The 25,638-nt window shown below is 36.6% G+C and overlaps 1 protein-coding gene across 1 annotated transcript; it reads left to right on the forward strand.

The window, feature by feature from the left end:
* On the forward strand, nt 3,237–12,677 carry LOC105172385. Its single transcript, XM_011093782.2, has 7 exons — nt 3,237–3,768; nt 6,718–6,836; nt 6,924–6,989; nt 7,338–7,535; nt 7,968–8,086; nt 11,563–11,668; nt 11,826–12,677. Exons 1-7 carry the CDS (start codon nt 3,525–3,527, stop codon nt 12,417–12,419), a joined length of 1,446 nt encoding a protein of 481 aa, XP_011092084.1. The 5' UTR covers nt 3,237–3,524; the 3' UTR covers nt 12,420–12,677.

Raw genomic sequence — 25,638 nt, forward strand, 5'->3', positions numbered from 1 at the left:
CAAAATGTCATCAAAGAAAACTAGCACAAATTTTCTAAGAAATGGCTCAAGTACCTGATTCATCAATGCTTGAGATGTGGTTGGAGCATTGCACAATCCAAATGGCATGACTAGAAACTCATAATGGCCACTATGAGTGATGAAACTGGTCTTAGAGATGTCTTCTTGCCTCATCCTGATTTGGAAATACCCAGATCTCAAGTCTATCTTAGTGAAGTACCTTGCACCATGTAATCCATCCAACAACTCATCTATCACAGGTATAACAAACTTATGTTTGATGGTGAGTTTATTAAGGTATCTATAATCCACACACAACCTCCAGCCTCCATATTTTTTCTTAACAAGTAAGACAGGTGAAACAAATGAACTCTAACTTGCCCTAATAATTTCCACTTTTCAGCATGTCTTGTACAATGTGTTCAATTTCTGTTTTCTGACCATAAGCATACCTATAAGGTGGTTGTGTCCTTGGAATGGCATCAGGTATGAGATCAATTTTGTGCTCTATGGACCTCTCAGGTGGAAGGGATTGAGGTTCTTAGAATACATCTTCAAACCTTTGTAGCAATCCCAAAATTAGTGAATTTTCCATTTTCTAGCTGGCATTGCTTTGAGTAGAAAACAGCTCACTTGCCAAGCTGTAAGTTCTCCTCCCTAGCAGTTCACTCAGTGGTTCTGCAATTGAAGCCCTTAATTCATCCTTCTTTGTCAGGGCCTTTAGAACAATATCCTTCCCTTTGTGAGTTACAGTAATTGTTAATTCATGAAAATCCAATTTAACTGGGTTATGAGCCTCTAACCAATCACAACCCAACACAAAATCACAGCCTCCTAGCTTGAGTGTTCTAATAGGGTAAGAGAACTGAGATCCTTGCATCTCCCACTGAAGCATAGGGCAAAGAGTTTTACTCACCAACTTGTATCCATCAGGCACACACACCCTCATTGGAGTAGTCTCTTCAGTTTTCAGGTTTAGAGCCTTCACTACCTTCTCATCTATGAAGCTATGAGTACTCCCACTGTCAATAAGTATGTGGATTTCCCTTCCATTTACTTGCCCCTTGATTCTTAATGTCCCACTGCCTAAGCTTCCACATAATGCATTTAGTGAAATAGTGACATCTTCGTCCTCCACTTCTTCTGTCTGTCCTTCCAATTGACCTGTGTCCTCTTCATAAGCCTTGACTTCTTCTTCATTCATCAAAACGTATGAATACCTTACCTTGCACTTATGCCCAAGTACAAAGACCTCCATAATTATAGCATAAGTTTCTTTCCCTTCTTGATCTCATTGAAGCTTCAATGACTAACCTTTTAAGTTGATTGTTTTCATTCCTGATTTTGTAAGCAAGTATGTAGGAGGGTTTGTAGGCAGGCACCTTACTTATAGGCCTGTAAAGCAGCTAAGTTGAAGTCATATACCCGGATAAGTCCTATCTCCGAATTCCGGTAATGAAGAAACGATTCGGATCACTCCGTTGTTTCCTTTTCCTTCCGCACCTTTTCCTCGAAATGAGAAAGAAGATGGTACACTTGAATTGTATTATTTAAGTGCTTATTGCTTTCAAAAAATCCTACTTCTACAATTAGTGGACATTCTTCAGAGGGTTGTTCTTCAATGGTTGTTGTGTCTTTTTGATGATAGCATCCACAAGTGATTCTTGTTTCCTTGCAAGCATGATAGCTTGGTTGAGGGTACAGGTTTCAGAGTAGCTGCATACCCTTTTATCTCTTCCTTCAAGCCACTAATGAACTTCATCATGAAGAACTCTTCACCTAATTGTTTGTTATAAATCAACATTTGTGCTTCAAGCTCCTCAAATCTCTCTAAATAGACATTTACAGTTGTTTCTTGATGAAGTTTGTTAAATTCTGTCACCACTCTTTCATAGTCTAAGTCTTCGAATCTTTCTAAAACATTTACAATGAGTTCTTGCCATGTGGGTTCTCCTCTTTTCTCCACATGGCCCTGGTACCACAACTCTACCCTATCTTGCATATGAATTGAAGCTAAGGCTGCCTTTTGATTTTCAGGGATAGGTATCATCTGAAAGCAACGTGTACATTAAAGAGTGGGAATTCCATCTTGTGAATGGAGTTGTATCCTACCCCGTAGTTTGTTGTGGAGCTATGCGTGAGGATGATCCCTTTTCCATGGTTGTAGTTAGTCCTTCCCCAAGGATGGACTTGTTTCTGTTGTAGTTTTGTAGTTGTTCAACTACACTCTGAAGTTGTTGCTGGACAGTGACTAGGGTGTGTTCAATGTTCATCACAGCTGAGTGTAACCCCGCTGAGTGTAACCCCTTCTGCGCCTCTATTAGTTGATCTAAACGAGCGTGAGTTTATTCTTCAGCCACCTGCCTTTTTGCTCTTTCATCAACCAACATAATGTCCATTTTTTTTCTGAGCTTCTTGTAGCTCCTTCAACCTAGTGCCATCTGCCATTATTGTCCAAGGATCGACTGGCTCTGAGGCCAAATTGTCACAATTTTCGCAGAAAAGAGATGAGAAACAGAGAAGAAAAGAGAGATGGAATAGCAGGAAACTTCATAAAAATTTCATTAAAAATCTTCAAAATGACCTTGCCCAGTACATATAGAACCAACGGGATCCTTCATAAATGAAATTACAATTCTAAAAAATTTATTCCAAGAATTGTAAAAACAAAAGCTCGCGTCCCAAGTCTGGTTCTTTCCTATTGTAGTAATCTTAGCTCTAGCTGCTCAGATTTTGCCACCCACGCCTGCTTCAGCAGTTGCCACGTGTCCATCCTTCAGGCTCTCAGTCATTTTCAAAACGACGTCGCTTTCGGGCTCAATCCCAAATCATCTGCTTGCCTTAATCCTGCGGAAACGCTGTCGTCTGTAACTTCAATTCCTAATCCCTCTTTTAATTTTGATTGGCCCTTGATACAGTTCTTGTTCTTATTCTTCATCCAACGTCCTTCAAGAGAAGTTGCACTTCCAGCTAAAGTCGTTATATTTTTTTTCATTTGTGATTACTGAACTAAAATAATTTATCAAATTTATTCTAGCGTAACATTTTCATTTTCATTTTTATATATATTTTTTATTTTTTACGACGAAGAATGTGCTTCCATGATTCAGATTGTTCTAGAATTGGTATCATGTCGTCACGTACATAATACACGCAAATTATGTATTCACTTGAGCTTTGCCACGTGGAATGATGGCCCACAAAGATATTTCAGGAAACTACAAAATCCTTTATCCATTTTGCTACCAAACCATTGCCCCCGACAACCCCCCGGCGCACACTAGACCCGTTTTTCCAAACCTGAAACAGCGAAACCCCTAAACGCCCTTCTTCCCGTCTCTCTCTCTCTCTCTCTCTCTCTCACTACACTCGCGCCTTGCAGCGCATCTCTCTCCCTCTGCATAATCCTTGGATCTATAAACATTTACATCTGACATTTCATTTCTACCGCTTATTTTAGCAGACTTACAATATAGAAATATCGAGTTTGATCGTCGTTTTTTGTGGGCGTGAAGTTGAAGAAGATGGTGATGGGCCGGTGGATAGAATGCAGAGGCGATTTGTTGGCGGAGGGGGCTAAATCGCTGCAGCTTCGGCTGAGGGATCGTTTTAGAGTGGTAACGGTGAACTATCACCGCCGCCGGAATTTGAGAATCGCCGGCGGAGGCGGCGGCTACTTCTCGTCCACTGTCCAGCGGTGGCTCGATCGGTTCTCCGACTTTCGTCGCGATTCTCTGCCTTCCTCCTCCACCTTTTACCGCAAAAGAGGTGTGTCCTTGTTTTCTCCTACTTGTTAGTTTGCCAACGTTTTAGTATTTTATGGCAAAATTTTATTGTAGTAGTCTCGTATGTTTTCAATTTTATGTGAAAGAAGAATTTTTCTTAGTTTCACATAAATGTAAAAATGTTGAACTGTTCTTTCACATCTACCAAAAGTTTGATCTAGAGAATAATTTTGTATGTTTTCTCACATGCATTTGCATTTACTCCAGAAGATGCTTTTTATGAAGTGAGAGGCATTCTTAGATTTAGTGTAGAAAATATTTTTGTAGGTAGGGTCGCATATCTTTAAATTTAACTTAAAAAATGTCTGAATATGCTGTTTCATGGAAATCTTGGACAATTTACAATATGCATGTGCAAGTACTGAGAGTAGCCGACATTGCATGGACAACCAACTTTTGCAGCTTCCTGAAAGAATTGTGACTGATAATTTGACATGAGTATAGATGAAACTGCTGTTGGTCTGATAGTTTTAAATGCATATGAAACATAAGTTGTCAATTGAAGAAGAATAGCATAGTGAGTAATGTAGAATATGACCACCGTTACTGCAATAAAACGAGTGTTTTTATGCCCGTTATTCTGGTTCCTACTCTGTGATGTTATATGGATAGAGTTGCTAGATAGTAAATATGATTCCTTTGATTGATATCACAAATTACATATCCTTCCCCTGTCATATATTCATTAGAACCTCTATCTGGCATCATCTTTCTTCTGTCGGTAATTTGCTGCTGTTGTTGGAAAATGATAATCAAGCAAATGGTGATTCACAAAACATGTAGGTGGTGGTCTGCGTTGCTTCATGACTTTAAAGGTTATTTGAGAATGAAAGGGTACTTTTTCTTCATTTTTTAACTGCAGGATTTTTCCCCTGCTAGTTACGATACTTATGTTTGCACGAAATGTGTCTGTTGTGAAGCGTAATTGGTAAATGTTGACTTTGGTTCAGAAGGCATATTATGAAAGTTGATGAGTTCTTAGACTTAGATTGTATATTCGGGAATTCTGAACTTTCTTGGATGGCAAATGCATAGGCAGATAGGGTTCATATATGGAAGTCTGAAGATACCTCTTGTGGAACAACAATGTAGGAAATAATGCTGAATAAAATTAGGAATAAGTGCTTTACTTATTGCTATGTTCCTTTGATGTGCGATAGCAATAGCTCAGCCTTTGAAGGTACCCCTGCTAACTTCTTACAGCAGGTATTAGTACTAAGCAGTTGGAGTAGTTAAGCCATATTCCCTCCACGATTGGCTTTAAATGTAAATGTGGTTTTGGAGTGTGCATTGTGTTCAGCACACCTCTGTTTGATCCAGATTTATCCACATCTGATTGCATGAAAAATGACTAGGTCCTGCAATGGTGACAGGAAGGAGAATCACTAATTTAATAGCTGAGGGAGCTCAAGTGTTGATATCCCCAGCATAGCTGTAACATTTCAACATAAATAACTAAATATCATATTCAGTTATTGGCGATAGATATGAACTAACCCACACTGCTTGCGCTTACCTGTGAAGTATGCATGGAGAGGCAAATTCTCCGTTCTGTAAGATCGGAGCGATAAAACTTGCATTTAGGATTTTGTTCTTTGGGCTGCTCAATCCTAGGCTCCTAGCGTAATCGCTTATGATGGTGCTGAACTTCACAACTTGGGCTTAAGAATGTTGCTATCGCTGTAAGGCCAAAAAGCTTAGCTATAACCATTGTTTCTATGATTAGAAATGGCAGTTCAAATGTGATGATGTTCTTTATTCTTGGTCATAGTACTCAGACATCTGAACTTAATTTATCTTAAATGTTTAATCCATCTGTAAAGTTCTGAAGATTTTCTGCATTGCCGGCAAGCTGTAGCATCCTTGTTTTATGAATCTGAACCACCCGTGTCTGTGCTCTTTTAATAAGTTTGAGGGCCTTCTAGTTTAAATGTGATAGTTAAATATAGATGTACTAAAATAACCTTCCCTCTCTGTCTCTCTCTCTCTCTCTTCTTAAGAATCACATAGAAAATTTAAAAAGTAAGATCTATACTCTTTTATTGTGTTAGGACCTTAGAGTTTAAGTTATTTATTAAAGAATCACATGGAAATTTAAAAAGTAAATTTATACTGACAAGTAGTCTTATCCATCTCCATCCAAATTGTCCTTAACTTTTTGAGTAACTTCCGATTTCAGTTCATCCAAAACTTGCATGCAACTGCAAAACTCAAATTTGCTTGACTTTTCTTGAGACCAGAAAGAAGCCTCCCTACCAGCATGCTTTAATTTTCATCAACAAATGTATACAGCATGACAATGAAATTGATAAGGTTACCACTTTGTTTGGAGCAAAAATGTGCCTTGGTTAAAATGCCAGTAAGTGATGTCCCTACTGTTAACAGTTAACTCTTTTTGCCTTTTACATATATAACTACATTTGATACACATTTTCTTTTTTCTTTTCTTTTCTTTTTATCCGAGTGCACATGATATTAAAATTATTATATTAAAAAGTCAGCTTTGTTTATAGAATGTGTAGAATTAAGCACACACATCGAGTGTGCCTTTATTGCTAGTGCAAGAAGTAATTCTTTGTGGAAGACTCTTAGAAGTGTGTATGTCCTGTACGCTTCAGAATTGCCACTAGTTTATAGGATACAAATCAGAATATAACTCATTCGGTCGAAGCAGAGCTGTGAAATGCCTTGGGGAGAGAGGACGAAGGGAGTAGGGTTTTTGGGTGGTTTGAAAGATGTTAAAATAAAATTTCTATCTTGGTGAAACTTGGAAGGTTTTGGTTTAGGTAATTTCTTGACAAATGGTGGTCCTGTGTCTTAGGCTTGACAGTTGCAAGTTTCAACTATTATGCCTCTGTTCACTTAGTCTTTGGTTTAATCAAGAACTTAAGTAGCTTGTTTAGATCCCTAATTGTTCACTTTTATATTTCAGTGAGCAAGGATATTGATGCAGAAGATGATTCAGTCTTGACCCGGATGCTTCAGGCTGTCGCTGTTCCTGTGATTGGAAATGTTTGCCATGTTTTCATGCATGGGCTCAATCGTATTCAGGTAACCTAAATCCCTTCACTTTTTAATCATATTCTTCTCTTTGTGTATGCATTTAGGAAAGATGACTTGACTGGTCTTGTTTTCTAGATATTTGGTGCAGAAAAATTGCAACATGCGGTGCTGAATAGGCCTGAGAACAAGTCTCTTATTACGGTATGTCACATTCCTGGGTTCATTATGATGTGATGATCAATTTCTTGCACTATCAACACATACTTTGTTAGAGGCTAAGGTGCCGGATGGCAAAAAGAGCCTTGGCCCTCTGGTACTGAGATAAGTGCGCGGTGTGTTAAGTGAGATGCGTAATTGCATCCTTTTCACTTTACATTCTATAAATAGCTTTCCACAATGTAGTGCACAAATAAATTAATATGAAGATAATGGAGAAGAGAAATTAACTAGCAGTACTTCTTCTGCCTTCTTTGGTATCTGAGGAGATTATCTTGAACTTTTGCTGTCACTGTCACTTCAAAGTGATGGTTAAGTATTCCAATGTTGTAGGTTAGTAATCATGTTGCGGCTATGGATGACCCTTTGGTTATTGCTTCCTTACTCCCTCCTGGTATGCTGTTAGATGCAAATGGTTTGAGGTGGACACTTTGCGCATCTGATCGATGTTTCAAAAATCCAGTGACTTCAGCATTTTTCAAGTATGCGAAAGTGCTGCCAGTTTCCCGTGGGGATGGGATATATCAGAAGGTATTTGTTTTGTCTATTACTGTGTAGTTCTTCCTTTAGAAAGTTGCAGATGTTTTCATAGTTTTATTTTGCTCATAAGTATAGAATTTCATGAATGTTTGTTGTTCTATATCAGTAAATTGGTTGGACTTTGAGTTTCATTTTTCGATTCTCCCGTCATACTCATTCTTTAAAAGAAGAGCAAGAGTTGGTTGCATGTCTTTATAAGGATTCTTAATTTTGATAAGTTGTTGGAAAGTTCTTTATACTGTTCATGAAAGCAGTGATGTCTTTTCATGATTATTGTTTGTTGAATTTTAAGTTTATGCTTCCCTCTCGATATTTTAGTTACGTAATAATAAAGAAATATGATCCAAACTGGTTTTGCTTTCAAAACTATTTCTTTAATGCCAACAAGATAAAGCTAGCTCTCATTTCATTTCTCTGCTGCAGGGAATGGACTTGGCTATTTCCAAACTGAACCGTGGTGGGTGGGTTCACATATTTCCAGAAGGGAGTCGCTCTCGGGATGGTGGAAAGACCATGGGATCTGCCAAAAGAGGCATTGGAAGGTATGCTTCACTGTCTATTTAGTACTTGTTAGAGATTTTGCCTCCAGGCTTGCATCTCCTCCCACCTTAAATTGCCCCTTCTCTCTGCTGAACTGTTCCAACTTTGACTGAATTTTTTGCAAGTTTAAACATCATAGGACCTGACCAGAAATTTCCCTCTCCTACCATGCTTCTAGTCGTCCCGACACCCTACCCACCCAGCCAACACAAATACACATGTATGATGAACAGGGTTGAGCCTTACGTGTTGGTCAGTGCAGTGCTGGAGAGAGCTATTTCTTTCCTTTTCTTAATATTAATGGCATATCAATTTGCTGATATTGATTATTGATTGGCTTGTCTTTGAAGCACAAGACCCATGTTAGTGCTCGTTGATGTCTTGATGAAAAATGTGAAACTGCTAGATGAACCTATTGTTGTGTTGGGACCTAACAAGGCAATTCTCATCCCCAGCTTTGGGGCTTGGGGGGCACAAAATTACCTTCGAGGTTTAGTCATATTACCATCTGTCGCAATGGTTTTAGAAAACGATTCGCAGATACTCTATTTGATTACAAATTTCTCCTACCTCCTTCTCTCACCCAGAAGATGATGTTAAGAAAAGGTGTTGGTATTCCAAAAAATGCCCACTTGACCTGCCCTTGTTTTTTGACCTAATTATGCCGACAGAAAAGCCTTGGTCATGTTTGCGTGCGCTGCCCATCCTTATGGGTTTAGTAATTTCTAATTAGCACAACGGATGTAAATGTGATGTTCTACACGCAAAAACTTCAAAACTCATTGAAAATCTTGATAAGCTTAGTATTCTTAATGGCATTTATTAAAAGAATTCTGTAAAGTTGTTTTAGTCCTTACTTGATTGATTAATTAGTAACTTAGCAAATAATTAAATGTACTAATATACATCTGATCAAGAGATGCAATTAAAAATATATTACAACCTATATCATGATTTTTGGTTGACTAATAATTAATTAGTCATTTAATGACTCCAGTGGAATTAAATATATAGTTAATCTAGTGAACAATTAAATGTATAATTCCATTTTCTTTGTCACTTTTGCAAATAAATAAATAAAATTTTTCGCCCTTTTGCTTTTGTTTCTTCTTCCCATTGTTTCTTTTTTGTTTTCCTTCTGTATTTCCCTCACCAATCCACCCTGCACCTCCCACTCCGAGTCCCCTTGGCCTTGCCCAACCCATTGCAGGACTGCGCCCCCCATCTCCCAGGTGCCCCTTATGTGTGTGGTGTCTGTATATATTCTCTGTTGGAAGTGTGTATATGCATGTCTGTCTGTGTATATCTGTCTCTATTTGTAAGCGAAAAGGATATTTTGCTATTTCTGCCACTTCCTTGACAGCAGGTATGGAGTTTTCTATAATTTTCAGAACCTACAAGGCTGGTTGTAGTCTGTCAAACCTTTAACTTGTTTGATTATATATATTTGCTTACAAGTTCTTCACTGGTTGATTTCACATGCTGACATCTTTTAAATCCATTGATATTTTTTCTTTGATCTTTTCTCTCTTCTGTAACATATATTCATTTAAAATTTTAGGAAATGATACAAGTTACTAGGGGTTTAATTTCGTATATCGTCCCACTCCCATTCCATTTAAGTGCAATGCTTGTCGAACTTATTATTTTTTTATCGAAAGGATGTGTTTCCATGTGATCTATTGTACTGCCACCTAAATATCTACCATTTGGTTATGTCACGGTACTCGTGAAATGCATCTCATATGTCAAGTGACATCTAACCACTTTTAAGAACAATTATTTGGAGTTTCTTTTTTAGGCAAAAAATCGCACATTTGATCCCATTAGATAAGGCCGTTATCACTTTTAGTTCCTTGCTTTACGGGTTTAACGCATCTAGTCCCTAAACCCTAGAAAATGGGCACTTTTGGTCCTATGCCGTTGTATTACTAGAAAAGTCACGTGTTGATCAAGTGACGTTAGTCAACGGTTAAGGAAGGTCAAGATTTGGGACTATATATGTCCAACCTATAAACCACAGTACCAAAAGTGGGCACCCCCTATCTAGTGGGACCAAAATTGTAATCTCGCCACTTTAGTTATATGAAGTAAATTTTGCACTTTTTCATATTTTTTCTGTTAGATATGTATTTATACATATATTTTAAAAAATACTAAGACATTTCATAATACATAAAAATACTTACTCGTTAATTAAAATAATTATATAGAATAGATTATTCTCTTCATTAATATTATATAAAGTCATATAGTTTGATAGTTTTAATATTTCAAATTCTAAAAGATGACATATAAATTTATTAAAAGATAGTTTATTTGCTAATATTTTAAAATTAAAATCAGGTAAAAATAAAATGGGTCCAACCCACTGAATCTCGGGTCTTCTGTTAGCAGGTCCTCAATCCAAAAAATTCTTTATGGGTCAAAACTTGAGTTTTGATAGACTCACTTAAAAGCTGTCCCTTTACCATTCCTAATTGGAAGAGGCAGCGTCAAAGTCTAAAGTGGTAATGGCTTTGACTTGGGGAAGGTTATAACAGTTGGACAATCAACAAGTTGCAATGGTGAGGAACAAACAAGTAGGGATAAGGGAATCAAATCATAACTTTCTATAATTTTTTCGAAGTTTGAGAAAAATTAAACTATAGTTTTTTGTTCTCCAATCATTTTATCACAAATCATTATGTAGTAGTTGTATGTCATGCATAAGTTTTGAGTAACAATCATTGAACTGTAGAAATAAGTTGCAAGTGAGTCTTGATCGAGCGCTCTCTACTAACTACTATTGCTTTAAGTTTTAACACTTCTTGTGTAAATGGTGATATGGACTCATTCGATTAAGTTCCTAGACTGGACTACCAATTGTGATTGAAAATTTTCAATTAAATATAATAATATGGACGTATCAACTAATTTCCACCTTAAACAGTCGTTCACGCAGTAGATATGAAATCTTATAAATTTAAGAACAAGAAATCCAGTGATTTTAGAAATGGATCTCATAAAACGTTATACAAAATAAAATTTCAATTTAGTATTTTAAAAATAATAGATTGTAATAAAATAAAAAGATACTTAAGTACAATCTGTAATAGTAACAATTAATATTACTTGTTAAACCTGTAAAGTATGGGATTCAAAGTGAGAACGGCCTATATTTAACGGAACCAAAAAAAGTGCGATTTTGCCTTCTTTTTTTACAATTGGCCTTATTAGATAAGACCAAAATTTAAGGGTAATATTTTGGTCTGCTTTACTGAAATTGGAGGTCATATTTGAACTGGCTTTCCAATTGTGTTTTCATGCCAGATTCTTAATGGGTTTCTTTTGCCAAGTTTCTTTTCACTGAAGGACTTCAAATGCCAAAATTAACTGTAGATACAAACTACAGGTTGTAGATAGAACAAGTCACCAATTTCTTTAATTGAATTCTGGGTTCCGGGAGAATAAATATATTTGCTTACATTTTTCATAGGTTGGTCCTGGATGCTGACAATATACCCATGGTTGTTCCTTTTGTGCACACTGGAATGCAGGATGTCATGCCTGTTGGAGCTAAGTTTCCTAGGATTGGCAAAACGGTACGTATTGTCTTTTTGCCAGTTCATCAACTTTGCATTGTTATTATTTCCCGATAACTCTATTGTCAGTTATATCAATCTACAACCAGCATTTTTTTCAGGACAATCACCATAATTTTCCTGATAGATTAAGTTGGTCTATTTGGTAAATTGTCAGGTGACTATACTTGTAGGCGACCCCATTAGTTTTGACGATTTAATAAATGAAGGAGCAAATAAAAATATTTCGAGAGGTAAACTCTATGATGCTGTCTCTGCTAGAATTGGTGATCGACTCCAAAAGCTGAAGCTGCAAGTTGAAGGCTTGGCCATTGAGCAAGCATTACAATTGCAAACATATCCTTCACATGTCACTGAACGAGCCGCTGGTCTTCTGCAAAACGTCGACTGGGAATCACTCGGGATGGAAAACTACATAGGTATTGATGATAACTCGCCGAGGCAAGAACCGTTGCTTGGGCCCAACGTAGCTCAACTCTATCCACAAGAAAGCAGTCATGACGAGCGGTGCTCTAGAGTCGGTGCCTCCGGTGAATGTGGATTTGTTTCGAGGATAAGAGGTTATATGGACTCAACAGAATTTATGGTTTTTGCAGCCAGAGGTTTATTTACTAATCATAGAACAAATGAATATTTTGCTAATCTGCATGGAGTTAGTCCTTTGAAGGCATGGAATAAATTCTGGAAGTCCGTGTCTGGAAATCATCACTTTCCAGCTAACTCAGTTTTCACTGAGGCAATGCAATGTTGAAAAAGTGCACGTTGGAAAGAATAAATTTTGTTTCTGTTCATCTATTTTATTCTAATATTCTTGCCCAAGGGATTTCTCCTCCCCTCCTGTGGAAGATGGCTGGGTTCTCTAATTCACTTGGTTTACAGTATATTGAGTGCTTGAGTATTAATTTTATAATAGTCTATTCGGATTTGTATGATATTTGCAGTTTCATTCTCGGTTGTGCAAATATCCTTCTCTACGCATTCTGGGAAAAGGTTCATTTTTGTCCCTCAACTCTCCATGTTCTGTTGCGTAGTCCTTCAAGTGGCCCACTTTGTAGGCAGTCAATTCTCTTCATTAATTGTCTGTTAAAACGTAAGACTAATAACCGAATGATGCACTTGTTGCCATATTGCTGTATTTGATGGACAAAGGAATGAAAATTTGGTGGCTGCATAATTACTGTCGAACTTTTCTTTCCTTCTTCCCAAACCCTAACCTCCAACTTGGAGCCAATTGATTCAAATTAGACCAATTTCTTCAAACGCTTACCATATTTCGTAATCTTGAAGTTCCAATACATATTTCTTGACATCAAAATATTTTGGAGTAAATTATCAATTAAAGTTTAAATAAATTGGCTACTAATTGGATTCCAAAATAAACGTTCATAGTAAATTTAAGCTTTTCATATTTTCATGATGAATTCATGAGTCCATACTAAATTCGGGTCATATGCATTTTATGGGTTAATCCAAAATAAATATAAAAATTATTTTTTTTTATTTTGGATTGGCTTAGTTCGGTCGAATACATGTTCAACTATGTTCAACTAAAAATTGATCATCAATCAACTCCTCAAAATATATGAAGTTAAGAAAGAAGATTTGGTGCCCTTCTTCCGGTGGGCATCACACCTACTCAAAGGTTTCTAGAGTGTGACCTTGAATCATATCCCAAGGAAAGAAAACAGGATAGCTATGTATGAGCTAACCTAGTAACCACCTTAGCCCTATCCGAAGGAGGAACAACCAACATCTTTGTGTGCAATTGATGAGTACTTCCTTCACTAGATACATCCGATCATGAAGACTCTAACGCGATCATAGTTGCTAGCAATGATGAAAAAGATTGGAGAAAACCATTGATAGAGTAGTTGAAACAGGACAAGTTGCCAGATGATACTCGCCAAGAAATAGAGGTGCGATAAAGGTCATCCCATTTCATCCTGTACAAAGACATATTATATCGGCGATCTTTCGAAGGTACTTACCAGCATTGCTTGAGCAATGAAGCAATGACGAAAGCTCATTGGGAAATTTGTGGTGCACATCAATCTGGTCCGTAGCCTCTACATCTTACAATTGCCTCATGGCATGGTGACTTGATGTCGTGGGGCCTATCACTCCTAAGTCGTCTACTGGACACATCTACATACTTGTAGCCACTAACTACTTTTCGAAGTAGGCTGAAGCAGTTCCAATCAAGGAGATGAAGAAAAAAACCGTAGTGGATTTCATCAACGTCAACATCATCTTCCGATATGGTATTCCTTCGTATATCATCATCGACAATGGAAGACTTTTCTAAAACAAGTCGATAGATAAATTATGCGTACAATTGGGCTTCAAGCAACATTACTCTTCAATTTATAAATGCAACAGCGAATCATTTGGTGGAAGCATTCAATAAGATCCTTTGCAACCTCTTGAAAAAAGTAGTGTCAAAGACGAAGAAGAACTAGCAGGAGAAGATAGGCGAAGCATTATGGGCATATTGGACAATGCATTGGACTGCTACTCAAGCTACACCATATTCCTTAGTCTATGATGTTGAGGTTGTGTTTCCTTTGGAAAGTCAAATATCTTCGCTTCGCATTACGATACAAGAATGACTCATTGTCGAAGACAATGCCCATTTAATGTTAGAAGAACTAGAAGGGTTGGATGGGAAAAGACTTGATGCTCAACAACAACTCCAGTGCTATAAAGCCCGCATGAAAGACATTCAACAAGAAATCCAACCACTGTCATTCCAAGTTGGAGATCTGGTTTTAGCAGTTAGACGATCAACCATGCTTACACAACGAATGGAAAACAACTTCGTGTCAAAATGGGATGGTCCCTCATGGTGAAAGAAGCCTACACAAATGGTGCTTAGAAATTGGTTGACAAAGATGGCCTGCAGATTGGTCCCATAAATGACAAATTCTTGAAGCGTTACTACCCATGAAAGAAATGTTTCAAGATGCATGAGCCTAAATTGCATGTTACTCCTGAACCGCATGAGTATAAACTGTGCATAGCGCCCCTCTTGTAATTAAAAGAAATTAATTTTCTTTGAACTACGTTTTGACTTGATCTCTTCACGGGGTACGTAGGTAGCTTGGGTATATTCGCTCAAGTTCAGTCAGCTCTTCAAAAAAAAAGAAAAAAAGAAAAAGAAAGAGGCCCTATCTCTATTACGAATGAGAAAAGAACAGTGCAAGTGAGTCAATTTCACTGAGATTAAACAAGTCTTTGAGTTTTAGTTATTGTGCAATGTATAGCAATTATTCGCCGCTTAGACAACATAAACAAAAATAAGATGCTACAAAGGATACATAAAGGGATTCCATAGAAGAAAGCATTTTTATTGCATTAAGGAGATTCGTCTACATTGAGGGAAATGAAATAACGAGATAAAGATAAGCACTAAATCTAAAAGACTCATGCAAATAAACTAAAATTTGCCAAGTCTCAATTGGCTCGTCAGGAAGTACCTCCATCTTCTTCAAAGTTTCAACCTTGGTTTTGCAAAGATAAAGAGTATTTTCAAACATTGAGAGCTACTCCTTAGCGGCCATCTCCCTCCGAAAATTGGTCAAGTTCCCTTTAGCACCATGAAGTGATGAGTTGATGAACTCTTCATTGCGTTGAATCTTCAACACAACTTTTTGTATTAACTACTTGGAGGATCTCGGCTTCAAGACTCTTCATCTCATTCACATGCTTCTTCTCTTTTGCTTCGACGGCTGAAAGATCGCCTTTAGCAATTGAAAGAGACTCCTCGTAGACCTCCCGAGTGACCTTTTGAGATGATTCCAATTTGGTCCTAATTGGAAGCACCTTCAAACAAAACCTTCAAGTGACTCTCCAAAGGCGATATGTCCTTCATGTATGTGCCCATCTCCTTGATCAAATCATCGGTAACTTGTCTTACCTCTGAAATTCGTTCAGTGGGAGTCATCGCGATCTTTTGACATATGCGCTCCTAATAGAGATATGTCCTTCATGTATGTGCCCATCTCCTTGATCAAATCATCGGTAACTTGTCTTACCTCTGAAAGTCGTTCAGTGGGAGTCATCGCGATCTTTTGACATATGCGCTCCTAATAGAATTTGAGTAGAATTTGCACGACCTCCATTTTTATGAGTTGAGGGTAGAAATCATTAACTTCGGTAGAAGAAGATGGCCAAAATGGAGCTTCAAAAGTATTCTTCGGCTTCTCTAGAACGTATTATATTAGAGGTGATTTTCTCCATAATAGATGGCAGCATAACTTTTAGATGCTTTCTAGGAGTTTCGATGGAAAGATGGTCATCCTTTGAAACTTATTGCAATTCACCATTCAAAGCGACGTCCACTTGGGCAAGTTAGCTAATCCCATTAACCGAGCCTATGCTACCTTTGGGAGTTGTAGGAATCGCTTCTTGAAGACCAACAAGCTGAGAATATATATATATATAAAGAAGCATAAGAAAGAAAGATAAAAATAAAAGTGAAATTGATATGGTAATATGTTTATGTAGAGTGCCAACTCGTCTAAAGGCATGAAAGAACTTGGAATGCCCTCAAAGTAACGAGGAATTCACACTAATAGTGTCTAAGTTAAAAACCTTCTTAAGCGGTTGAGGATTGCTAAGTTTCCTGTTTGAGATGGATAATGAAGAAATCACATCCTTTTCGCTGGACAAAGTGGTAAGGGAGTGTTTACAAGCACATTATGTCTCCTCTTGGAAGTGGCTGCAACAGGCTTTTTGCATCAGTCTCAACAGTCGACGTCGCTCGATTATCTTTGGATCCCTTCTCCAAATCTGGAGAATGATTCAGTTTAAGGACGACTCTCGTGTTCTTCTCTTAAGTAGTCCTGTTGCACTTTGCCCACCAATCCGCATACTCCTTCGTGACTAGGGGAGATGAAGAAACGCTCCAGGTATGAGGAGTTTAGATAAGGTACCTGATAAAGGACTGCCAAAGCCGTCCAAGTTCCTTCAAGCTGCAAGTCAAAATTTTCTTATTTAACTCCCCGGGACGACTTTCCAAAAAGCAAATCGACGATTAAAATGATAGAGACCGTCAGCTTCAACAATGGATTCCGCTCCGATCCGAAGCGTTAACTAACTGGAGCGCAAAGCCAAAAAGAGGTCCTTAAAGGAGTCCCCATCGTCTGCCACCAAACTCTGGCCTTGATGATGAAAATGAAACTTTAGAAGTCTCGAAGGGTTGATGCAATGAAATAGATCACGCGCCTCCGTAGGTTCAAAGTATTTGGCCATGTTCTCCCCCCGCATATTTCACCATCTGAGCTGAACAGGTTCAAGTTTGGGAGGAAAATAAGTTTGGAGATACTGTCCAATCCAGCCATACACATAGTGGATAGGGAAGACGACCAAAGACTCGAACTGATCGTGGAAGTAGATATGTTCCTAAGGCCTCAGTAGATGCTTGCTAAAACGGGGATAACCAAAGTCCACGAATGTCCCACAAAGATATGGATATTTCTCCAATGGCAGCATGTAGAGTGTTCGTAGAGGGGCACCATAACTCAAGAAAGGCTTGAATGACATGCTTGTTGCATACGTACATGAAAAGAGATGCATGCACAGCTACCTGAATCTTGGCGACGTGAAGGATGCTTGCATGGTGGCCGAGCACATCTTCAGTCCACTCCTAATACTCGAGGTAAAATGATACTTCACTATACTTGGATTGAGAAGTTCTCCATGAAGTCTCAATGGCTGCAAGGTTGTGATCCGGAAGAGTGAATTCAGCATTAGCCTTGACGTCGTGAAGGGAAGACTTAAACAACTGCACTTTGGTTTGAGAAGAAACGTTAGAGCGAGGGTCAAGCATGTCTCTTGTCGCCTCTTCAGACTATTCATGGATGCGCATAGACTTGGAGAAGATCGAGACTTGAAAGATGAGTTATGTTGGCCAGCTTATGAACACATAGGGTGCTGCCCTCCACTTTGAGTTTGTCCTTGCGGCTTCGATAATGATGTTTGGGAATGGCTCAGTATGGTCCTCAAAGTCCATTTCTGAAAAAAAAATTTGAAAGCACGATGAAACTACAAGTCGAGAATGTACATACATGTTCATGTGCATGCAAGAATGCAAAAAAATGCTCTCATCAACAAATTCACAAAAACGAGATGAGTGGGGTCGTTCAAAAGACTTGTGTAAGAAATTGGAACGATATACTCACCGATTCAGGACGAAAAACAGCACAAACGCCAAGCGATTATGTCAAGAAAAATGAGAGGAATGTAGAAAAATCACTCTGAACTTGTTTACTTGATGAAATTCAATAGCCCAAATCACCTATTTATAATGGTTCTTCATGAAAGAAATTTGAAAAATTGCCATACTTCTCAAATTCTGAGGGAGGAGGAGGATTACGTAGAAGGAAATACAATTGTCAATTTTCATAATTTGGCAACTTAGGATTTTCTCTATTTTTTTTGTTTCTTCTTTAGAAGACATGCCTGATGTTGTTTGTAAAAGGAAGATATTTAGTTATGGTTTCATTTACATAAGTGACAAAGAATGGCTAGCATTGGTGTACAAAGTTACTTGTATCAGTGGCTCCTTTTGCACAGGAAACAAATAAAAGAAAACAAAAAGGAGAATATTTCTTAGCCAAAATCTTGAGTTGGCAACCGAGAGCATGCAATTGGAAAAAAGAAAATGTTTCTTTCCTTTTATGTGCAAAGTTAATTCTTTAGGGATGGCCCAGATTTCACACATACAAAATTAAAAGAAAAATGAGAGGGACGAAAAAAATCAAGACTTCAAGTCACGTCTCCGACAACGATTGGCATATTCTTCTTCAAGGCTTGAAGTGGGGGCATCTATTGACATCAAAATATTCTAGAATAAATTACTAATTAAAGCCCAAATAAATTGGCTAATGATTAGGTTTCAAAATAAAAGTTCATAATAAATTTGGGCTTTTCATATTTTCAATATACTGAATTAATAAGTCCATACCAAATTTGACTCATATTTATTTTTATGGGTCGATCCAAAATAAATATAAAGTTATCTCTTTTATTTTGGATTGGTTAAGTCGGCTGAATACATGTCCAACAGCAGTCCATCAGGAAACCAATCTATGTCAAAGCCCACGATGTACAAGCACAAGGAAGTGAGCCCAAGCTGCCTAAAGTCCTACTCACGCTTATAAAAGGCAGCCTTTGTCACTCACAAGTGATGGCATACATACAAACAAACACACACATAGCAAATCCAAGCAAGAGCAAGTCCAAAAGCTTTTTGCCAATACGAAGCTCTGCAACCACAAGGCATTGATACAATCTTTCAAGGTGGTACGCAGTGGTCTTCCTCAAATCAGAAGGAGATCGCACATTCTATTCAAGAACAAGCTCCAGGCCCTTGAATCCATATCCTAGAGAAGAATCAGAGGGTTACTTTGAATTCAACGATTGTAAACCCCTTAGATTAAATTAGTAAATCTCATTTGATCCATATTATTTCTTATCTTGTAATCCATTTTTTGCAGACACAAAATTTGTGTGAACAATATTTTTTCAAGTTATTGGTTGGTTGTTTTGGAGTTTCAGTGGTAGCAAACATGGCATTCGATCTCATTTTATTATAAGTTTATATTATCTCTCAATTTTTGTGTTCATGGGCTTATCTTCAATAATATGAATAGAAAATCCTCACCTGCATATCCATGAGGCTGTAATACGAAAGTTTGAATTCACGCTCGCAAAGTACAAGTTCATTAAAGGAAAACAAAAATCTTCTTGTATGTTTTTTCTCTTCATTTTTGGAGTTTGAGGAGTGGACTTAGAAGCTTCTGATAATCACTTCTAGATTGGAGAGGAAGAATTTTGTTGTGCTCTATTTTGTTGTCTAGAAAATGGGCAAATTTTCCCTTAAAAATGGTAGTATAGCGTTGTGAACTTGAATTGTGTCAAATTCCTCCACTTTTCCATTACAAAAAGCAACAATATGTGAGAAACACATGCATTATTTTGTTGGTCTCTAATGGATAGTTAATGTAAATGATTAAGAATTGGCATTTGAAGGAATAAGTGTTTAACTTATGGAACATGATAAATCAAATTCATTTTAATGACAAAATTAAGGGATGTAAACTTTATTTTTCACCATAAAAGAGGGATTGGTATTTTCAAACTTGCTATAACTTTAGTTTAAATTACATTATGGTTCCTATAGTTTGTCATTCATTCATTTTAGATCCTTATCTATTTCCCATTCTCTCATTTTCTTTTAAGAAGTTCCTGATCCAAACCTCAAATAACTTAAAGTTCTGAGCCAAATAAATCCATAAAACTAGTAATACAATTTTTTCTTTATTTTTTTTCCCAAGTCAATATCCCAATTTTCAAGCCTTATTTTGAGTTTTAATCTAAGAAATATAGGCTTTAGATGTTGTACGTGAAGAAGATCTCAATTTGATTGAGTGGTTACTTTTTCAGTGAGTGTAAACATGCCTTTGTTATCACTTCAAATTATGGCAAAAAAAATTTCTTTAAATCTTCTCGATGGATTTTTTAAAGTCCATAAGTTGGAGAAGATCTAATCCACAATTTGAGTGTCTTACTATCATTAATTATTCCGTAATTGTGGAATTCCTTGAGGAGTTTGCACTTACTTTTTAGTCCATCCTCTTCACTCACACCCCCACCACTGTGAAAATGAGCCAAATATACGATAAAATTGCTCATTTGACATATATAAACCCAAATAACCAAAAAAGAAGAAGAAGAAGAAAAAGACGAAGAAAAAGGCTCAAAGCTCATTTGTTTCCCTCCGAAAAATTGCCTTACATGCCTTCACATGTTAATTTCCATCAAAACTAACAATTCAGTTAATAATGTGACAATTTCTGTTGCAAGATCAAATGAAGAAGGGACCAAAATTTTTAAGAATTTGAAGCAAATAAGCTGCTAATTATAAGGATGAAAAATGTAAGTACCCCACCTTATAACATGGCAAATAGAGGATATCAAATTCTTTTTTAGGTCGTTTTGTTTTATAGTTGATAAAAGTGGTGGATTGGGCTTGAATATATAATGGTAGGACAAGATAATCCTCAAATTTGTATCCAACGATGTAAACATTGATTAAACCATGTGAATTTTGTATCTATAAAGTGAGTTTTTTTAACATTTAAGGATAATTGATGTGTCTCATCCTTGAATACTCAATACTACCATTTTGGCTATATTTTTAAATATATCATACTTCAAATTATCAGCTTTTATGGTGACTATACGCATTTGGGAATCAGGGCAAATGTACACTGGTAATTAGCATTCTTGGAGGGAATTTGTTTCCTATTGATCGATAGGCGTTCTACGGCCCCGCGAGCACCACTCACTATTCATTTGCGACCTTTTATCTGATTTTCAGGGTGCTAGTTGAGACTTTGTTGCTCAGATTCATTGACATAGTTTAGTTATACTTTAATACAGTTTAGCGACCATATGTGTTATTTTCTGCATTAAATTGGAAAATTTGTAAGGTTGTAAGCAAGTTCATGATGCTCATATAGCTTGCTCTGTGTTGCTGCTTATTTCAGCTTTAATTGCGGACCGGAAGGTTCAAATTTCAAAATTGTGGAGTATGGGTGATTTCTATATTAATCGAAAGCATTCACTTGGGTACTTGTGGTCAAATTAATAGGAACACAACTTAATATTCAAACAGTACTGGAAAGCAATCAAACTCAGTGACTTAGACTGTATGAGACTTTGTAATTGTGGGATTTTGATTATTGACAGGACTACATAGATTGATCAATACCTGTGTAAAAGGCTTGGGGGATGCAACCATGCCAATGTGGGTGAATTTTGAAGTATTCCAACTATTAGAACGACGAATTTTCATCATGCTTGTATTGACATTAATACCTATTTTTTCTAATAGTAGACCTACTGCGATACTATAGACAAATTAATTTTGCACCCAATTAAATAATGACAAGTAGAAAGTAATATATTAAGTATAAAAAAAATATTTTTCTATTTATATTTTAGAACTTACTAAATCAATTCCAAGTGCAAATTGTTATTTTAATTGATAATTTAATATATATTTCGTTATCAAATCAACAAACGACAAGTGTTAGAATTGAACTGTTTCGGCCAATCAAACTATGTTACGCAATAAAAAATTCAAAATACTTAATGTATGCTTCAATCAAATCCAAACAAATAATTTGATATTTATCTTTAGAAAATAGAACTATTAAGGAGATAATTTCAAAATTAATTAATTATGTCATGTCAAATATTTTATGTATTTATCTCTTTAAATTAAAAAATAAAAATATAAGAGTTAAATGCAGACACCCCCACCCCCAACATATGGAGACATTTGCACTTTGCCTCCAACCATTTTTTTTTTACACTTTTCCCCCCAACCTTTTGATTTTATTGCACTTTGTATTTTTTGGGGAATAACAACGAAATATTTCTTCCATATGTGTACATGCGCCTGAAAGCCATTTTGGATTCGGTAAAATTAAGAATATTGGGAAAAAATGGAGAAGAAAGGAGAAAATTTTCAGAATATTTAATGCTTGATCTGCAGATAAACCACTTCACATTACAAGCCAAATGTAATGTTGGCACAGTTAGAATACACATGCTTGATGGTGGCGATCGACAGAAATACACATAATTTTCTTTTACTTTTCCTTTCTTTTTTTGGTTTGGTTTGGTTTTGCCTCTTTTTATACAATAGGAGTGTATTTGGTTTTATTGTGAAGTTGCACTCTTTCGTGGTTCTTTCATTTGGGCTAGTTGCAGTTCAATTTCTTCATCTGGGTTGGTGAGTTTTTCTTTTTCTTCTCATCTGGGTTTTTTGAACTCCCTCCATAATTACATTCCATCTTATGATAATTTTATATTTAACTCAATAAGATAAACCATATTCTTACTTGATATATTTTATATAAACATCACATAATGACATACGTCATCAAGATTTGGATTCTATCTTTGACCTTAGCATTTTATAAGTATATGGAAATGAGAAATCACAGTTTCTAGTTGTTATAAATTTAAGATATAAATCTACTGAAAGTTTAATGCTTATCCTATTATGTAGGTAGAACTCCCTACTTAAATAACACCAATGACCCACTAGTGATACTGATGATTGGCTTATGATCCAATTTAGATAGTAGCTCTATGATTTATTCTCAATTTTTATAATGTTCTGTTGATTTTGTGGTTGTGTTGAAGTTTTTTATTTGTGGATTGAAATTAAAAAAAAATTCTGTTCCGTTTAGAGATTTCACAGGCCTGATGTAGAGAAAGTTCATGGCTTTTTTGTTTGATTTTGTCTTGTAATGTGAAGTTTATTTACAAATCAGGCATTAAATTTTTCTCCATTTTTTTTATTTTTTTTTCATTTTTCCTATTTTTATTTATTTTGTTTTCATTAAAAGATCGGGGAGCAAATTGCAAATGACCCCATACGTTGGGGGAGGGGGTGTTTGCATTTAAGTCTTACAATTTTATCGAATTCAAAATCACTCTTAGACCCGTGAACACACCCGGACAAAATATTCCATCATTATTCATCGGAAAGTGCAAAGTCCAACAAATTCAAAAGGTTGAGTGGGGAAGTGTAAAAATAAAAGTTGGGGGGTAAAATGCAAATGACCCCATACGTTGGGGGAGGGGTGTCTGCATTTTGCCCAAAATATAATATGAAAGGTGTTCAAATACATTATAACACTACCTCTTTGACACTTATATAAATGAGATCCTTCAAACTCATTTAAAAGACACACATGTATACATAGAGAACGAAGGGTGAAGCGAGAGAAGAAGACCAAAATAATTCTCTCTATGCAGTTTCTCGAGTTCAAGAATATTCAATCACTCGAAGCAGAGATCGAGTCGTTCATCGAAGATGCGGAACAAATATATCGTTTAATTTGGGAATACAGTTGTTACGCCCTTGAATTAACTTTATAAATACCCAAGTAAATTTTCAAGAAAATCAAAGTGCAAATCCACTATCAAGTTCTCAAATTTCAAGTTAAGGCTATAGTAGTTCGGGATTACAAGCGTGAGCCCTCAAATCAATGCTATAGGAATTCAAATTCAAGTCCAAATGAGATCTACAAGAAGATTTTTGCCTTTGAATTTGTCAACTCTACAAACACTATCTTTGAAGAGAAGAATTGGAGGATTGAATAGAGATTGTAGCCATTTCAATTTCTTTGAATCTATACATTTTATTTGTGTTAATTTTCTTTTATTTTAATTTACAGACGTGATAAAATTCACCCTCACAAATTTTAGCATGCTCAGCGGGACCTCTCTACCTTTCTCTTCCCCTTCATCAAGATCTAGAGCACTTAAATGGATATTTAAGTAAAAGCTTTGAAGACGATGAACTCCAAACTCGCCATATCAAAAAACCTTCAAACTCTAGTACCAAGAGTATTAATGTTACTACAAGGAGCATGCCAAAGAAACTTAAAGAATAATCCTAGATAACTCCTCACGTTGAGCCTGCCAGAATGACTTAATCCTACCTAGCCATGCAAGTGAAAATGATGGAAATAAATATCCTCCATCCTCTCCTCACTCCGTGTCTAGCTATTCTTTCGTTAAAAATGTGGCATCAGTCATGGTGACAAATGCTACGAGTATAGAAGAGGGAATTGTGAGTTTGGAAAGAGCCATAGAGAGAGTTACAAAGCTATCCAAGAGCAAGATGCTCAAATTGCTAGATTGATCAACAAGACAGATAACGTTGACACGAGCTATATCATGGGGAAACAATTGATGCTCACAATGAAGTAGAGGCATCATCAAAGCAACATTATAATGAGAATGATAAGGCTGCGAAAGAGGTTCAAGTTTCATCTGATGGATTGATTCTTATGGACTAATTGAAGAATTTATTAAAGGAACCATCAGAAGTAAGATCGAGGGGAGATCTAAGTTATCCCTTACTTATTCCAAGTTTTACACCTAAAGGATTGACAGGTTGAAGATGCCAATGGGTTATCAAGCACCAAAATTCCAGCAATTTGATGGTAAATGCAATCCAAAGCAGCACATGGCTCACTTCGTTGAAACATGCAACAATGCTAGAACATATGGGGATCACTTAGTCAAGCAATTTGTGCAATCACTTAAAGACAATGCACTCAACTGGTATATTGACTTAGAGCATGACCAAATTGATGGGTGGGAGCAATTAGAACAAGAATTTCTTAATTGCTTAATATGACTCAGTGAACTGTTACCGTGATTGAACTTACAAATTCTCACCAACGGAAAGATGAACCTATCATCAATTACATGAATAGATAGAGAAATATGAGCTTTAATGTGAAGATCGATTATCTGAAGCTTCTGCCATCAATATGTGCATTTAAGAGATGCATTGGGACCTTTGGTATATTCTCTAAGGAATTTTAGCCAAATCCTTTGAAGAATTAGACACTCGAGCATGTGATATGGAATTAAGCATGATAACGAGTGGAGTTGAGTTACCACCTATTCAGGAGCTTCACAAAACTAAGAAAAACTAAGAAGTTAAGAAAGGTCAAACCTTTTCCAAAAGCCTCGGGCAAGGGGTTAATGGCGGTGAATGTAGCACCCTTCAAGCTTCGAAGTACAAGAAAAGATAACATTATCCTAAAGAATAATGTTTCATACGAGAAACCACCGAAAAACTTAACCTTGAAGGAAATACAAGAGAAGCAATATCTTGACTCTCATATTTTCGCGATGTTTGATAACTTACTGAAGGTTGATCTTATTAAGCTACCTAAAATGAAGCGAACTGAAGTAGCTAAATGAAGTAGATAATCCAAAGTATTGCAAATACCTTCCCTTAGATGGGCATTTGATACAAAAGTGCTTCGTGTTTAAAAAGAGGATGTGGCATCAACAAATCTTGTTACAGTCATATATCGATCCTATGAAGACAACAATGCTTCATGTAATACCACGCATGAGAA

This window comes from Sesamum indicum, linkage group LG10 (assembly GCF_000512975.1).
Source record: "Sesamum indicum cultivar Zhongzhi No. 13 linkage group LG10, S_indicum_v1.0, whole genome shotgun sequence".
Classification (NCBI taxonomy): Eukaryota; Viridiplantae; Streptophyta; class Magnoliopsida; order Lamiales; family Pedaliaceae; genus Sesamum; species Sesamum indicum.

Excerpts from the sequence above, each read along its gene's own strand:
- LOC105172385 (XM_011093782.2), top strand. The coding sequence starts at position 3,525 with ATGGTGATGGGCCGGTGGATAGAATGCAGAGGCGATTTGTTGGCGGAG. Across the intron at positions 7,536-7,967 it reads GGGATGGGATATATCAGAAG|GGAATGGACTTGGCTATTTC; the intron begins GTATTTGTTTTG and ends TCTCTGCTGCAG. Across the intron at positions 11,669-11,825 it reads TTCCTAGGATTGGCAAAACG|GTGACTATACTTGTAGGCGA; the intron begins GTACGTATTGTC and ends GTAAATTGTCAG.